This window comes from Schistocerca gregaria, chromosome 3, assembly GCF_023897955.1.
Source record: "Schistocerca gregaria isolate iqSchGreg1 chromosome 3, iqSchGreg1.2, whole genome shotgun sequence".
In the NCBI taxonomy this organism is placed as follows: domain Eukaryota; kingdom Metazoa; phylum Arthropoda; class Insecta; order Orthoptera; family Acrididae; genus Schistocerca; species Schistocerca gregaria.
The window spans coordinates 886,135,233-886,153,962 of record NC_064922.1 but is presented as its reverse complement, the minus strand read 5'-3'; the positions used below and the strand labels follow the sequence as shown (position 1 = coordinate 886,153,962).

Genomic DNA, 18,730 nt, shown 5'->3' with positions numbered 1-18,730 from the left:
TCCTTGTTTTTGAGCATGTACATCTACATTTTTGAGGAAGAGAGCAGGATTTCCAGTTTTCTGAAGAGTGGCTTGCAAGATTTTCTGTTTGGCACTTTCTGTGATTGTTCTGATTCTTTTTTGGATTCTAAGTAGCTTGATGGTATTTGGAAAAGCTCCCTAGAAAATGACTCTATACTTCAGCATTGATTGGATACTTGCATAGTATACACTTTTTGGGTAGTCTTTACTACAGCAGCTTTAAAAGATCCTCATTACGTAGCAGAATGTGTTCAATTTTTTGCTAAGATTGTCAATATGAGATCCCCCATCTGACATTATCCTGGATGCACAGCCCAAGAAACTTTGTCAGTTCTATTTACAGCGTTGTTTGACAACTCGATATTTATAGTTTGTGTAACCTTTTCCTTGACATTATGGAAGTTGATTGCTACAGTTTTTCCTTCATTTATGGTTAACATATTGTATGTGACCCATTCTGCTATGCTATCCATTGTCTTTGTTGTGTTTTCTGGTAGTAGGTTTTCCGATTTTGCAGTAATGAGAAAGCTCGTGCCATCAGCAAACTGGTAACCATTTTGACACTGTAGGTCACTTACATATAGGAGGAACAGCACTTGTCCCAGTACTGACCCTTGGGGAACATCATATTTCATGCCTTGGTAATCTCAGTAATGGTTTGTGATTTTGTTGCAGTCAATATGTTGTATTTTTACTGTTTGTTTCCATCTGCAAAGGTATGACCTGACCCAGTCATTAGGTATGGCTCTTATGGCTAGTTGATTTAATTTCTGTAGATGTGCTTCGTGATCCATAATACTGAATGCTTTTGACAAGTCAAGGCTTACACCAGTGATATAATCACCACTGTCCACTTCCTGGTAAATTTAACTTAGGAATTCAAAGATAACACTGTTGGTTGAGTGGTTCTTCTTAAACCCGTGTTGTGCTGTGGATAGGATTTGATATTTTTTCGTAAATTCTGCAAGTCTTTCATGAAAACTTTTCCCAGAATTTTTGAGAACTTAGACAAGAAGTGGAAGTCTCTGATGCCATTGAATTATTGCATAAATATGTTAGTGGTTTTTCAATTCATTCACTACATTGTTTTATTATTTTATTAGGTATATGATCTACTTCTGAGGACTGTTTTGTTTTTAAGGTTTTTATGATGTTCAGGATTTCTTCTTCATTCATTGGGTACAGGTAGAATGAGATAGAAGAGCTGTTGAATGTAAGTGGTGATGCTGTTGCATTTTGGTTACTATAAGTAATCTAACTGATTAGTGTCCCACTTATGATTGTAAAACAGCTATTGAAGGTATTTGCTACTTTCCTGGGCTCTGTTATGTTCTCTCTGTCTTGACATAGTTTGAGGTTGGCATTTCTGATAGTGACAATGCCTGTCTGTTGTTTCACAACTTTCCACACGGCTTTGGTCTTGTTTCCAGCAGACTGAATGTATAGATCATTTGCCTTCATTTTTGTTTCCTTGACAACTTTTTAAATATTGTCTTGTATTTTCTGTAATAAGCATGAAAATCATCACATACCTGCTGCATTTTTATAATATGATATAGTTTTTTTTTCTTTTTCTTGCTTGAGATCTTTATTCCAGTTGTTGCCCAAGATCTGCTTCTATTACTAGACCTCGATCCATGTTTCTTTATTGAGGAATCCAGTTTCATAGTACTTGCTAAATATTTCCATAAATCTGTTGAACTTTTCACATATACTTTCACGTTTCCTTCGCTAACAGTTGTCTGAAGGTGTCTATGCTCTGTTTGCTTAGGATTCGTTTTCTTTGACTAGTTCTGTTGGCATTGTGGGGTTAGGTACTGTATGGAAAGCAATATACTGTCCATTATGGTCACTAAATTCTGTTTTTTAAATGGTTCCAGGCTGGAAGCCATTTTTTTCTACATTTTTGAATGTTTGGTCAATAGTGGTATAAGTATTTTTGATAATTCTAGAGGGAGAGTTTATAGTGGCCCATATTTATTTTATTTATTTCATTTGTGTTGTGTAGACCAATTAGCAATAAATCGCTTGCGTATAGAATGTGTCATTTACATAGATTTGAGACTTTTTTTTATAATAATAGGTTGTACAATGAATAATATATTGCACAGAAAAAAATGTTTACAAGAACTGTTTTTTGTAAAAAGTTACAAATTATACTGAACAGACTTACAATAGATCAAAATCTGTTCACATATTCTCATACATAAATTCCTCCGGTGAGCAAATGGTTTTACTTAGGAGATATTGTTTAAGTTGATCTTTAAAAGTAGCTGGGTCAGTAATTGACATTTTTATTGCCTGAGGGAGAGCGTTAAATATTTTAATGCAAGAATAGTGTACTCCTTTTTGTGCCATACTTAGATTCTTTTGTTCAAGATGTAGATCATTTTTTGCCCTAGTGTCATAGTTATGAAACCTGCTCTTCATTTCAAAAAGGGAATGGTTTTTACTCAAGAAACACATGAGAGAGAAAATGTACTGAGATACTGTTGTGAGTATTCTCAGCTCTTGGAAGAGTTTCCTGCAGAATGTCTGCAATTGACACCACACAGAATCCTAAGGACTCTTTTCTGGGCTATGAGGATTTTGTTTTCCTTTGGCTGGTTTCCCCAGAATATAATTCCATAGGCCACCAGGACATGAAAATAACCAAAATAGGCAGCTTTCAAAGTATTTAAGTCACTGAAAGAAGCAATCGCATGAATAGCGTAAATTGCTGAGCTTACTTTTTTATATAGATAAGGAATGTGTAAGGACCAGTTTAGATTGCTATTAATAAGCAGACCCAGGAACTTTGGGGTTGACTCCACTCTTGCTAAAGTCCCATCACTGTATTTAACATTAATCTCACCTTCAATATTTTGGCTTGTATGGAATTGAACCAATTGAGTTTTTTCAAAATTTTGTGATAATCCATTAGAGGTAAACCAGTTAAAGGTCTCCTGAAAAATTGCATTTACAGTGATCTCAAGATTAGTATTTGTTCTAATTGTCTACCAGAATCATCATGAGCATCAGCAAATAAAGTAAATTTTACCTTAGTCCTTGTACACATTGGAAGGTCATTTATGAAAATAAGGAAAAGTAGAGGACCCAGAATAGAGCCCTGTGGGACTCCACAGTTTATTGTGCCACAAGAAGAGGACACTGATTCCCCATTAATGTCATTTACCATGACTTTCTGTTTCCAGTCCTTTAAATAGGAGGCTCAACACCAAGGTTATCAGTAGTAGCTGTGGTTGTATTTTTTGACATTTTAGTTCCATTACCTATAGGTGTCTCTTTTCTGCACTTCTTCGTAGCTGCACAAGTTTTATCACAAACAATTCCTAAATTACATGTTACAGGTTTGCTCAAGTAGCTAATCAGTACAGTTTTTGTAGAGACTGGTTCCATAAAGATTGGTTTTCCTGTAATGTGGTCAACATTCTTTATTAAATTTGCTAGCATTTTAGCAATGAGCAACTTCCAGCATTGTTATAGTGTTGTCCATGTATCATAAATAGTTCTCTTGATGTGGGAAGTTCGAAGATGTCATTTTATGATAGGCCTTGCACACTTTTAGAACTGTCTGTTTAGTTTTTCAAGCTCTGACTTTATGACTGAGTTATCCAGCAGGTCACATCTGTGTGGCATCCTAGTAACTATGATGTTGGGCACTGTGTGATCACGTAGTTAGTTTTTCAGCACTGTGTAGCATGTTTCCCATCATTCTGGTAAATATCATTGATTCTGTCCATGATTATGATGGTATCATTCTTAGATAAGTCGTTTAGTAAGTTACTGTTTTTTATTATCTCAGTCAAATGTACATTCAGTTTAGTTATACCTGTACATACTATAATTGTTTATTTTTTTGGCAGTTATCCTGGCAAGGCTCTCACCAAGCACCATAACTCTTTTTTTTTTTTTTAACTTGTTTACTACTTGCTTACATTATCTTGGCCATGTGCACTGAGGTAGATGTGTTTGTATATTTTGCAGATGTCAGTTTGTTCTTCAACAAATATGCTGTAAATTTTTTCCTGTCACAACTGTTGAATATATATCATCTGTGTTAAATTATATTTGCTTACCTTTAATTGTTTTAGTGGGCCTACTGAAAGCTTTATGTTTTCCTTCAATTGTGTTTACATTTTCTTTTCCTTGTTTGATGCACACACTTCTGTTGTTACTATGTGTACTTGTTCTTAATAGTTTTAGCTCATCATCTAGTTACAAGATATCATTCAGTAGCATTTCAGTGATGAATTGTTCAGTATTTAAATTATAAGTTTTTAATATCTCGGCTGAGTGGATGTACTGTTCACTGTCACAGTAACATAATGAATTTTTTGTATTGAGTCATTGGATGCATAAGGAATGAATTCATAGTTCTGTTTCAGCACAAATTCAGAAACCTTTTATCACTGTTTCACCAGATACATGGCAAGAAACACCCATACTTTTTTGTTCTTAGGACAGGAACCTGTATAACAAACACCTCGAAGTGCCATCATATTTGAGCTAGTATTTAAACTTCAAGACAACATTGTTATCACTAACTATGAACAACTGACACTCAGATAGCTGTGTGCACTACAGTTTTTATTGACACTGCCTTATTCACTACAAATCATCACTTAATTAGGAGGGACGTTCTGGCATGTCTAATATGGTAGCCATCTTGTAAGGACCTGCACATTTATAGATGACAGTAGTAATGCATACACAAGGTATAAAAGGCAGTGCATTGTTGGCGATGTCATTGGTACTCAGATGATTTGTGTGAAAGGCTTCCATGGCCATTATGACCACTCAACAGGAATTAAAAGACTTTGCATGTGGAATGTTGTCAACAAGGTACTGTGCAAGCTGGTGGTGGCTCCACAATGGTGTAGGCTGTGTTTACATGGAATGAACTGGGTCTTATGGTCCAGCTGAAGTGGTCACTGACTGCAAATGATTATGTTTGACAATTTGCAGCCATTCATGAGTTTCATCTTCCCAAACAACAATGAAACTTTTATGGATGACAATTCATTCATGACTGGTTTGAAGAACATTCTGGATAATTTGAGTCAATGATTTGGCTACCCATACCAACTGACATGATTCCCATTGAACATTTATGAGACATAATTGAGAGTTTAGTTCATCCAGAAAATCCTGCACCAACAACACTTTCGCAGTCATGGACAGCTAGAGGGACAGCATGGCTCAAAATTTCTGCAGGGGACTTCCAATGAGTTGTTGAGTCCATGCCATGTCGAGCTGCAGCACTTTGCTGGGCAAAAGGATTTCCGACATGATGTTAGCAGATATCCCACAGCTTTTGTCACATCAGAGTAAAGTTAACAAATGCAATCAATTCAGACTGTCCTCAAATAATAGTCAGTCTCACTAGCAATCACATTTGCTTCTTGATTGTTACAGTGACTATTATTAGTTCAGTTACAACTTCATTAAAGCAATCCCAAAGTATGTCATGAGCTTCACAAGTCACATTTGATTCAGTTTTGTCACCTCTGCATCTTTCAGTAGGCACTGGAAGTGAACTGCTGCTTGTATAAGATTGTCACAAAATTCCAATAGGATCTTATGTTGAGCTCGCTCAGCTTCAAGAAAACCAAAATAGTCTGTCCTGAATCTTGGGATTAGAAACATTCCAATCAAGTAATTTGAAACTTTATTTAAGGAGTTGAAATGACTTTCTAATTCAGCTTTTGAACCATATCCTCAGGGGTTCTTTGTGCTGTCTCATCTTTATCTAAATACTTGCTTAATACTGCAACTTGTGATATTACTTCAGATATGGAGGAACGACCAGACTTGTTTTTGTTATTTCAATGAGCAACACAACAAGCCACAAATACTTTTAAAATGCTTTTATTGAAGAGCCATAACTGGTTTTGGGCTTTCATGCCCATCTTCAGAAGGCTAACATGTGCATATACATAAATGTTATCATCAGCAATATGTTATCAGTTCCACCACTGCACAAGAATATTTGAAACATAAAAGCGTCAATAGATATTCAAATATTCTTGTGCTACTGGTGAAAACATTTACGTTATTGGAAAAATTAACCATCTGAAAATGGGCATGGCCATGGTTATGGCTGTGGAATAAAAGAATTTTAAACATATTTGTGGCTGGTTGCATTATTTACTGTTGTTGTGTTGTTCTACATCTACATCTATGTGATTACTCTGCTATTCACAATAAAGTGCCTGGCAGAGGATTCAATGAACCACCTTGAAGCTCTCTCTCTACCATTCCACTCTTGAACAGTGCGGAGGAAAAATGAGCACTTAAATTTTTCTATGCAAGCCCTGGTTTCTCTTATTTTATTGTTTTGATCATTTCTCCCTATGTAGGTGGGTGCCAAGAGAATGTTTTTGCAATCAGAGGAGAAAAACGTTGATTGAAATTTCAAGAGAAGATCCCTTCGCAATGAAAAATGCCCTTGTTTTAATGATTGTCACTCCAATTCACATATCATGTCTGTGACACTATCTCCCATATTTCATGATAATACAAAATGAGCTGCCCTTCTTTGTACTTTTTTGATGTCATCTGTCAGTCCCACCTGATGTGGATCCCACACCACACAGCAATACTCCAGAATAGGGTGGACAAGTGCGGTGTAAGCAGTCTCTTTAGTAGACCTGTTGCACCTTCTAAGTGTTCTGCCAATGAATTGCAGTCTATGGTTTGCTCTACCCACAATATTATCTATGTGATCATTCCAATTTAGGTTATTTGTAATTGTAATCCCTACGTATTTAGTTGAATTTACAGCCTTCAGATTTGTGTGACTTATCACATAATCAAAATTTAGCTGATTTCTTTTTTACTCATGTGAATAACTTCACACTTTTCCTTATTCAGCGTCAATTCCCACTTTTCGCACCATATCTAAATCATTTAGCAAATTGTTTTGATCATCTGATGACTTTACAAGGTGGTAAATGACAGCATCATCTGTCTCCTATGTCGTTAATATAGGTTAGGAACAACAAAGGGCATATAACACTTCCTTTTGGAATGCTGGATATTACTTCTGTTTTACTCAATGACTTTCCATCTATTACTACAAACTGTGACCTTTCTGACAGGAAATCATGAATCCAGTCACACAACTGAGGTGATACTCCATAGGCACGCAGGTTGGTTAGACGATGCTTGTGAGGAACGGTGTCAAAAGCCTTCTGGATATCTAAAAACATGGAATCAATTTGACATCCCCTGAAGATAGCAGTTATTACTTCATGAGTATAAAGAACTAGTTGTGTTTCACAAGAATGATATTTCCTGAAACCCTGCTGACTATGTATCAATAAATCATTTTCTTTGAGGTACTTCATAATGTTCGAAAGCAGTATACGTCCCAAAACCCTACTGCAAATCAGTGTTAGTGATATAGGCCTGTAATTCAGTGGATTACTTCTACTTACCTTTTTGGGTATTGGTGTGACTTGAACAGTTTTCCAGTCTTTAGATACGGATCTTTCTGTAAGTGAGTGGTTGTATATAATTGCTAAATAGGGAGCTATTTTATCAGCATACTCTGAGAGGAACCTGACTGGTATACAATCTGGACTAGAGGCCTTGCCTTTATTAAGTGATTTCAGCTGCTTCATTACTCGGAGGATATCTACTTCTATGTTTCTCATCTTGGCAGTTGTTCTTAATTGGAATTCAGGAATATTTACTTCATCTTCTTTGGTGAAGGAGTTTCAGAAAAATGTGTTTAATAACTTTGCTTTAGTGGCACTGTCACCAGTGACTTCACCGTTGTTATCGTGCACTGAAGTTATTGATTGTGTCTTGCCACTGGTGTGCTTTATGCATGACCAGAATCTCTTTGGATTTTCTGCCAGATTTTGAGACTGAATTTCATTGTGGAAATTATTAAAAGCATTTCACATTGAAGTACACACCATATTTTGAACTTTCTGTAAAACTTTGCCAATCTTGGGGATTTTGTGATCTTTTAAATTTGGCATGCTTCTTTCATGGCTTCTGCAACAGCAATCTGACCTGTTTTGTGTACCACAGAGGATCAGTACCATCACTTATTAATTTACGTGATATATATCTCTCAGGTTGGTTAGAAAATTTAAAAAGGGAAATGGATAGGTAAAAGTTAGATATAGTGGGAATTAGTGAAGTTTGGTGGCAAGAGGAACAAGACTTTTGGTCAGGCGAATACAGGGTTATAAATACAAAGTCAAATAGGGGTAATGCAGGAGTAGGTTTAATAATGAATAAAAAAAATAGGAATGCGGGTAAGCTACTACAAACAGCATAGTGAACGCATTATTGTGGACAAGATAGACACGAAGCCCACACCTACTACAGTAGAACAAGTTTATATGCCACCTAGCTCTACAGATGATGAAGAAATTGAAGAAATGTATGATGAAATAAACGAAATTATTCAGGTAGTGAAGGGAGACAAAAATGTAATAGTCATGGTTGACTGGAATTTGGTAGTAGGAAAAGGGAGAGAAGGAAACATAGTAGGTGAATGTGGATTGGGGCTAAGAAGTGAAACAGGAAGCCGCCTGGTAGAATTTTGCACAGAGCACAACTTAATCATAGCTAACACTTAGTTCAAGAATCATAAAAGAAGGTTGTATACATGGAAGGGCCTGGAGTTACTGACAGATTTCAGATAGATTATATAGTGGTAAGATAGAGGTTTAGGAACCAGGTTTTAAATTGTAAGACATTTCCGGGGGCAGATGTGGACTCTGACCATAATCTATTTGTTATGAACGGTAGATTAAAACTGAAGAAACTGAAAAAAGGTGGGAATTTAAGTAGATGGGACCTGGATAAACTGACTAAACCAGAGGTTGTACAGTTTCAGGGTGAGCATAAGAGAACAAATGGCAGGAATGGGGGAAAGAAATACAGTAGAAGAAGAATGGGTAGCTTTGAGAGATGAAGTAGTGAAGGCAGCAGAGGATCAAGTAGGTAAAAACACGGGGGTTAGTAGAAATCCTTGGATGACATAAGAAATATTGAATTTAATTGATGAAAGGAGAAAGTATAAAAAAGCAGGCAAAAAGGAATACAGATGTCTCAAAAATGAGATCCACAGGAAGTGCAAAATGGCTAAGCAAGCATGGCTAGAGGACAAATGTAAGGATGTAGAGGCTTTTCTCACTAGGGGTAAGATAGATACTGCCTACAGGAAAATTAAAGAGACCTTTGGAGATAAGAGAACCACTTGTATGAACATCAAGAGCTCATATGGTAACCCAGTTCTAAGCCAAGAAGGGAAAGCAGAAAGGTGGGGGGAGTATATAGAGGGTCTATACAAGGGCGATGTACTTGAGGACAATATTATGGAAATGGAAGAGAATGTAGATGAAGATGAAATGGGAGATACGATACTGCGTGAAGAGTTTGACAGAGCACTGAAAGACCTGAGTCGAAACAAGGCCCCCGGAGTAGACAACATTCCATTAGAACTACTGATGGCCTTGGGAGAGCCAGTCCTGACAAAACTCTACCATCTAGTGAGCAAGATGTATGAGACAGGCGAAATACCCTCAGACTACAGGGAAGAATACAATAATTCCAATCACAAAGAAAGCAGGTGTTGACAGATGTGAAAATTACTGAACTATCATTTTAATAAGTCACAGCTGGTGAATTCTAACGCGAATTCTTTATAGACGAATGGAAAAACTAGTAGAAGCCAACCTTGGGGAAGATCAGGCAATACTGACCCTACGACGTATCTTAGAAAATAGATTAAGGAAAGGCAAATCTACATTTCTAGCATTTATAGACTTAGAGAAAGCTTTTGACAATGTTGACTGGAATACTCTCACTCAAATTCTGAAGGTGGCAGGGGTAAAATACAGGGAGTGAAAGGCTATTTAAAATTTGTGCAGAAACCATGTGGCAGGTGTAAGACTTGAGTGGCATGAAAGGGAAGCAGTGGTTGGGAAGTGAATGAGACAGGATTATAGCCTATCCCCAACGTTATTCAATCTGTATATTGAGCAAGCAGTAAAGGAAACAAAAGAAAAAATTCAGAGTAGGTATTAAAATTCATGGAGAAGAAATAAAAACTTTGAGGTTCGCTGATGACATTGTAATTCTGTCAGAGACAGCAAAGGACCTGGAAGAGCAGCTGAATGGAATGGACGGTGTCTTGAAAGGACGATATAAGATGAACATCAACAAAATCAAAATGAGAATAATGGAATATAGTAGAATTAAATCAGGGGATGCTGAGGGTATTAGATTAAGAAATGAGACACTTAAAGTAGTAAAGGAGTTTTGGTATTTGGGGAGCAAAATAACTGATGATGGTTGAAGTAGAGAGGATACAAATTGTAGACTGGCAATTACAAGGAGAGAGCTTCTGCAGAAGAGAGATTTGTTAACATTGAGTATAGATTTAAGTGTCAGGAAGTCGTTTCTGAAAGTATTTGTATGGAGTGTAGCCATGTATGGTAGTGAAACATTGATGATAAATAGTTTAGACAGAAAGAGAATAGAAGCTTTCGAAATGTGGTACTACAGAAGAATGCTGAAGATTAGATGGGTAGATCACATAACTAATGAGGAGGTATTGAATAGGATTGCGGAGAAGAGAAGTTTGTGGCACAACTTGACTAGGAGAAGGAATCGGTTGGTAGGACATGTTCTGAGGCATCAAGGGATCACCAATTTAGCAATGGAGGGCAGCGTGGAGCGTAAAAATCATAGAGGGAGACCAAGAGATGAATACACCAAGCAGATTCAGAAGGATGTCGGTTGTAGTAGGTACTGGGAGATTAAGAAGCTAGTACAGGATAGAGTAGCATGGAGAGCTGCATCAAACCAGCCTCAGGACTGAATACCACAACAACAACAACAAGAACAACAACATATCTCTCAATTGCTGTGGATACTATCTCTTTGAAAACATACCACAACTTTTCTACACTTACATGTTCAGATCTGAAGAAGTGAAGACTGTCTCTTAAAAAGGCGTTAAGAGAATTTTTATCACCTTTCTTAAATAGATATACTTTTCTTTTCTTTTTGATGGTTGTAGGTGTTATGGTATTCAACCTAGCAGCAACTGCCTTGTGGTTGCTAATGCCTGTATTCGTCACAATACTCACTATTTGTTCAGGATTATTTGTTGCCAAAGGTTAAGTATGCTTTCGCAACAATTTACGCTTTGAGTGGGATCATGAACTAATAGTTCAAAATAATTTTCTGAGAAAGCATTCAGTACAATTTCAGATAACATTTTATGCCTGCCGCCGACTTTAAACATATAATTTTTTCAGCATATTGAAGGTAGAGTAAAGTCATCACTGACTATTATATGAGTAGGGTACTTATTTGAAATGAGACTCATGGTTTCTTTTAATTGTTCAGAAACTGTATCTTCTGAGTTCAGGGGGTCGGTAAAGTGATCCAATTAATAGTTTAGTCTGATTGTCAGGTATAACCTTTACTCATACTATTTCACACAAACTATCTGCTTCAGAAAAATATATCTAAAAACAAAGATGCTGTAACTTTCCAAATGAAAGCATTGGTATGTTGATAGAGACAATAAAAAACACACAAACCCACACACAAATCTACTTCAATTTTGCTACAAGGCAAACTACTTCTGACAGCAATAAATACTCCACCACCAACTGTATTTAATCTATCCTTTTTTCTCAACACTGATAGATCATATGAAAAAATTTTGGCTGAACTTATTTCTGGCTTTAGCTATCTCTCTGTACCTACTACTATTTGAGCTTCAGTGCTTTCTATTAGGGCTTGGAGATCTAGTTATTTCCCAACACAGCTACGGCAATTTACAACTACAATACCAATTGTTTCTACAACTACCTTACTGTGTTTTACCTGCCCACTTTTAGACAGACATCTCTTCTGTGGTTCCCTGAGACACTCTAACCTAAAAAATCAACCAATCCCTTCCACACAGCCACCGCTACCTGTGAAGCAGCCTCATGTGTGTAGTGGACTCCTGACCTATTAAGCACAAGTCAAGGAATTTGCAGCCTGCACAGTTACAGAACTGCCTGAGCCTCTGATTCAGACCCTCCACTCTCCTCTGCACCAAAGGACAACAGTCAGTTCTATCGACGATGCTGCTGATGGTGAGCTCTGCTTTAATCTTGGAAGCAAGACTGGCAATCTTTACCATTACCTATAATGACCCGAAACCAGACAGAATCTGCTCCAATCCAAAGCAACACGCGTCATTGGTACTGACATGAGCCACCACCTGCAGTTGGCTGAACCCTGTACTCTTCATGGCATCCGGAAGCACCCTTTCCACATCCGGAATGACTCCCCCCAGAATGCACACGGAGTGCACACTGGCTTCCTTCCCCTCCTTGGCAGCCATGTTCCTAAGGGACCCCATTATGCGCCTAACATTGGAGCTTCCAACTACCAGCAAACCCACCCTCTGTGAATACCCAGACCTTGCGGGCCAAGAAGCTTCCTCTGGAACAGGTAGGATGACTGCATCTGCCTCAGAGACATTGTCAGCCACAGATAACACCTGAAACCTGTTCGTCAAGTGAACCAAGGAGACCCTAAGATTGGCCCCTCAGCAAGTTTTTCACTGCCTGCCAGACTTTGGAATGATCTCCCAGTCAACCACGGGTGAGGGGTCAACCTCAGTGCAGGCAGTACCCGGGGTGGGTACAGCAGTGGCCCAATCAGAGGACAAGTGGGACGTGCTTGATGTCCCTTGCATCCCAGCGTCCAATCCAACACAGTGACGACCATTGGCAGCAGCCTCAAGCTATGTGACAAAAGTTGTTGTGGTCTTCTGTCCAGAGACTGGTTTGATGCAGCGCTCCATGCTACTCTATCCTGTGCAAGCTTCTTCATCTCCCAGTACCTACTGCAACCTACATCCTTCTGAGTTTGTTTAGCGTATTCATCTCTTGATCTCCCTCTATGATTTTTACCCTCCACACTGCCCTCCAATACACAATTGGTGATCCCTTGATGCCTCAAAATATGTCCTACCCTTGTCCCTTCTTCTAGTCAAGTTGCACCACAAATTTCCCTTCTCCCCAATTCTATTTAATACCTCCTCATTAGTTATGTAATCAACCCATCTAATCATCAGCATTCTTCTATAGCACCACATTTCGAAAGCTTCTATTCTCTTCTTGTCTAAACTATTCATCATCCACATTTCACTACCACACATGGCTACACTCCATAGAAATACTATCAGAAACGACTTCCTGATACTTAAATCTATACTCAATGTTAACAAATCTCTCTTCTTGAGAAACACTTTCCTTGCGATTGCCAGTCTACATTTTGTATCCTCTCTACTTCAACCATCATCAGTTATTTTGCTCCCCAAATAGCAAAACTCCTTTACTACTTTCAGTGTCTCATTTCCTAATCTAATACCCTCAGCATCACCTGATTTAATTCGATTACATTCCATTATCCTCGTTTTGCTTTTGTTGATGTTCATCTTATATCCTCCTTTCAAGACACCGTCCATTCCATTCAGCTGCTCTTGCAGGTCCTTTGCTGTCTCTGACAGAATTACAATGTCATCAGCGAACCTCGAAGTTTTTATTTCTTCTCCATGAATTTTAATACCTACTCTGAATTTTTTCTTTTGTTTCCTTTACTGCTTGCTCAATATACAGATTGAATAACGTTGGGGATAGGCTATAAACCTGTCTCATTCCCTTCCCAACCACTGCTTCCCTTTCATGCCCCTAAAGTCTTACACCTGCCACATGGTTTCTGTACAAATTGTAAATAGCCTTTCACTCCCTGTATTTTACCCCTGCCACCTTCAGAATTTGAGCGAGAGTATTCCAGTCAACATTGTCAAAAGCTTTCTCTAAGTCCATAAATGCTAGAAATGTAGGTTTGCCTTTCCTTAATCTATTTTCTAAGATAAGTCGTAGGGTCAGTATTGCCTGATCTTCCCCAAGGTTGGCTTCTACTAGTTTTTCCATTCGTCTATAAAAAATTCGCGTTAGAATTCAGCAGCTGTGACTTATTAAACTTATAGTTCGGTAATTTTCACATCAAAAAGGCAGTCTGCCATCTAAAAGGTGAAATTCTACCACATGTTGTTATCTTGTGAACCGTTTTTCTTGACCTAAGCTAAAACGTTTGAAGTGCACTATGAGTACTTACCACTAGCAATCATTCCTGTTACACAGCTGGACCTTCAATAACTCAGTGACAACCTTCTGATATGAGTGGTTGTAACTTCTAGCATAATCATACTCAGCCTTTGAACACCTTTCACTATTTTTGCACCTGTGTCACAATGGGTAAATGTATTTCACTTTGCTCAATACCCCAGTGATATGCAATGGTATTAAGCTCCCTTCGTATGTTATCTCTGGTGTGAGAATCTAGAAAAGACTTTGTAGTAAGGACTCTATGTTCCAGCTGGAATTCAGGACACAACCAACGAGGTGTGAAACTCAGGAGGTGGGTTAATACCTTGTTGATCAGAGTAATAAAACAAGTCAAAACAAAAGAACAAAAGGTTAGTTAAGGCTTTGATACATAACGTGCATATTTTTCCTTCTCCATCACTAGAAACTTGAATTCTGCACTACAAACATGTGGCAAACTTATTATTGTCTGTGTTCATATTAAAATATCCCCAAACTACATGTCTCATAGTTTATCTTTAAATTAACAAATTATTTTCAACAGTAACCTCAAATAACAAGTGAAAGTACTCAGATAAGTCAAACAGTCAAGTTAGTTAATCAATATCACATTTTCTGACTTCACTAATGAACGACAATGACTGAATTTACCTGAATCTGCCCGGTCGTCTGCACCTGGCCTCTGCAATCTCATTCAGACCTGCATATTATAGTATGCTCTGGGGCAATGTTCAGCCAAATATCTAGTTACCAGATATTCAGTTGTCTGGCTTAGGGATGAACAGATATCCAGTATCCAGCCAAACTGCTATCCATTTCATCTCTAATTTTAATTTTGTCCACATTTTTTTTGATTACTTAAAGCTTTTCATATTATTATATAAGAATTACTTTTGTTCTTGGATACTTGTTGCATATCAGTATCAACATTTATTTCTTATTTTTATTTGTGTTCTGTTTTTAACATTATGCATAACTAAGTTATGTCTACACTTCTGCATAAGTATTACTGTCACTACACATCATTTCAACTATCTTTGTGTAAGAAGTGCACATCATATTCATCTATGAGACTGTATTTTCACTTTTCATTTACTTTGTGTTCAGTAAGTATATTTTATGTCGCATATAAATTTTCAGTAACAATGAACACCTCATAAAACTCTTATCAATAGGCTGTATGGATGACATTAGGTTGGATGGAAGGGTGCTCCCACTGCCTCCATCAGTGAATGTCACACAATGGGGACAAGCAACTGCAGCTCTGAATGTGGAACATGGCTGTGGCTACTCTGACTGCAGTACTGGTTTTTGCCAAGAACCACTAATATATGCCAGTGAGATACTGAACAAATATCATTGCATGTAAGTCTCTTTCATATTTTGTTTCCAGTAATGAAAAATAATTCTCTTCTGGTATGAATATGATTTTTCACAATGAAAGAGTAATATGTGAGGGTACAACTTTGACTACATTTGATATGATAGCGAGACATACAGAGCAGAAAGTGGAGACTGTGTTTTCACTCTACAGCAGAGTGTGCACTGGAGATTCAATATCTGAAATCTTTCCCAGTAGTCATAGTGGTAGTTTGCACCTCTTAAACTGGGAAAATCAAGGAGGTAACACATCTAATGGAATATATCTGAATCACTTTTGTAAAGACAAAAGATCTGTTGTGCCTGACTGTACAAACACTACTCTATGATAGCACAACCAGGACTGACTTTTTATATATTTCACAACACAAAGTGTATTTTATTTTGAATATATATCTAAACAGGTAAGGTAGGGAGTACATTACACATTAAACAGGCAAATAGCCTTAAAATAGCACAAATAGTGGAGTCTGATATGAGAGTGGAATTTTTGATTTCCACTTTTACAATATTTCCAAGAGCTTTCTGTAAACTTAAATTTTCTAATTTTTTGGTTGTGAAACTAAAATGTTATTCTAGTAAAATAATATAATTTTGGAAACAGAAAAATTGGTCTACAAACCTATGAGACTAGAATTTTGAAAGGCTTATATTTTAAGTTTTAAAGATTCCAGAAAGCAACAGTTATGAACAAAAGTAATTTTTTAATTACAAATACTTCAGAAAAATTAAAATGTTCTTCAGATAGAAGAAAATGATGGCTTTTAAATGTAGTATGTCAGCCATGCAACAAACGGTTATTAGTGGGGTTCAATTCTAAGTGCACACATTTTAAGTAAATTGTAAATCTGGAACATTTAATTAAATGGAATGTTTCTGCATATTTGTACTATTATTTTCTGCAGCATTAAACTATACACTGAATAATAAGGTTTTGAAAGTATAGCTGGGATAAGAATTTGTATATATCCTATGTGCATAGTTTATAAAGTACGCCAAGTGATATGTGGACAATATGGAATAGGTTGTTGTCAGGAGTGACTGAAAGTCTCAAAAAGACTGCAAATCACGTTTGCATTTACTGCAGCTTCAGTTTGCAATGAGATCTTCGAGGAATATCGGTATTACCTCGCCAGTCTCATATACGACGGGCCGGGTGACAAGAGTTAAAGGATATTTGAAAGGAAAAATGATAGTTCAGGTCAAATATGAAATAGTAGGAAGACAAAGAGGCATACACCAGGTAAAAAATATGGTGAGGCAGATGGTTTAAGCCATTTGCTCTGAGGCAAAAGTAAATTACTAGAGAGACAGGCAGATGGGCTAAAGTCATCTGCCAGTAGGAGATGCTGAAGACAAGAGGGTGAGATTCGCAAGTATCTCTCTGTAGCCACACATAAGAGGCAGTCACATGTCTTGTTTTCCATGCATCATGAGCGGTTATTAACATATTGCTTGGCTACACTGCACCTTAGCATGGGTTCTGCACTGCCCTCAAACTTGGGCTCATCAATCCACTACTCATAAAACAGCACATGTACTTGGCTAGAATGACTGGGTATAGAAAGTGAAATCTTAATGAGAAATGAAAAAAACAATAAATTTATTAATTTTAAGGGGACCATGTGATGACTGACAGGCCTGGGTTGTACTGTGTTACAGGTATCCACATAATAAAGAGCAAAACAGAAAAAAGTAGTATTTATATTAGTAGTGGTGTAATTACAACAGAGTTAAAATAATATGCAAATACTGACAAGAGAATAGTACAAACTGACAATGAAGTAATGTTTTTTATATATATTTAGGGCAACTGAAGAAAAGTAATAATGGGTGGAGTGTTTTTGGTACACTAAATACGATTTTAAAAAATAGGTTTCCAATAAGACTGAAAAGGACAGCTCACCATCAGACAATACTATCAGTTTTGACATGGAGACCATAACTGATGGTAGAGTCTGGAGGAGGAATTTATGGAGTAATATATTGTATATCAAATTGTTGATGATTATGATGAATATGAAGTGTGGGAGGCATGTTAAATACTGTTTGTATGGGTAGTATGAACAGTTGTCATTTGGATGACAAGTAGGTGCCAACATTATAAGTAGGAAAACCTTGAGTCTGGCCATGAAAATTTCAATGACAGTCCAGTTGACACTGCATTGCCAACAAAAGGCTGGTAAAAAATTTTAAGTTGTCATAAATGTTCACAGTTCATATAGATTTTACATGGCAGAATGCTCAATTTTGAGTCATCAGTCATCTAACTGGTTTGATGCTGCCTGCCATGATCTCCTCTCTCCTGTGCTAATATCTTAATCTCATACAAGCACTAGCTAACCAATGTCTTCAACCGTTTGTTGGATGCATTCAAATCTCAGTACCATGAAACTTACTCCTTGATGTCTTAATACATATCCTATCATCCAGTCCCATCTTCCTGTCAGTATTTTCCATACTTTCCCTTCTTCATTGATTCTTATCAATCCACCTAATATTAACATTCTTTAGCACCACATCTTAAATGCTTCAACTCTCTTCTGTTCTGGTTTTCCCGTAGCCCTTGATACATCACCATATCATGCTATGCTCCAAATGTATATTCTCAGAAATTTCTTCCTCAGATTAAGACCTCTTGGCCAGGAATTCTCTTTTTCCATGTGCTAATCTGCATTTTATGCCCTCCTTTCTTCACCCATCATGGGTTATTTTGCTTCTGAGGTAGCAGAGTTCCCTAACTTCATGATCACCAATTTTGATGTTAAGTTTCTCATTATTCTCGTTACCTTTGTGAATTCTAATCCCACTCTTGAACCTTTCTTTTGTTTCCATCATTGTTTCTTTAATGTATAGATTGAACAGTAGGGTCAAAAAACTGCATCCCTGTCTTACACACTTTGTTCTCTGTCTTCCAATCTTATTGTTTCCTGTTGGTTCTTGCACATTTTGTACATCAGCTGTCTTTCCCCACAGCTTACTCCTATTTTTCTCAGAATATTGAACATCTTGCACCATTTTACTTGTCAGAAGCTTTTTCCAGGTCAATAAATCCTATGAATGTGTGTGAAGTTTTGCTTTAGTTTTGCTTCCATCATCAAGCACAATGTCAGGAGGGCCTCTCTGATGCCTTTATCTTTCCTAAAGTACCCCTCAGTTTTCATTTTCATTCTTCT

The 18,730-nt window shown here is 37.2% G+C and overlaps 1 protein-coding gene across 1 annotated transcript in view; it reads left to right on the top strand.

Moving 5' to 3' along the window:
* Window positions 1-18,730, top strand: part of LOC126355654 (neural-cadherin-like) — a 184,553-nt gene that overhangs the window by 138,722 nt on the left and 27,101 nt on the right. The window contains exon 19 of the mRNA XM_050006018.1: window positions 15,350-15,539. Within this exon, the coding sequence (XP_049861975.1) occupies window positions 15,350-15,539 (190 nt within the window). The remainder of the gene's footprint in view (window positions 1-15,349; window positions 15,540-18,730) is intronic.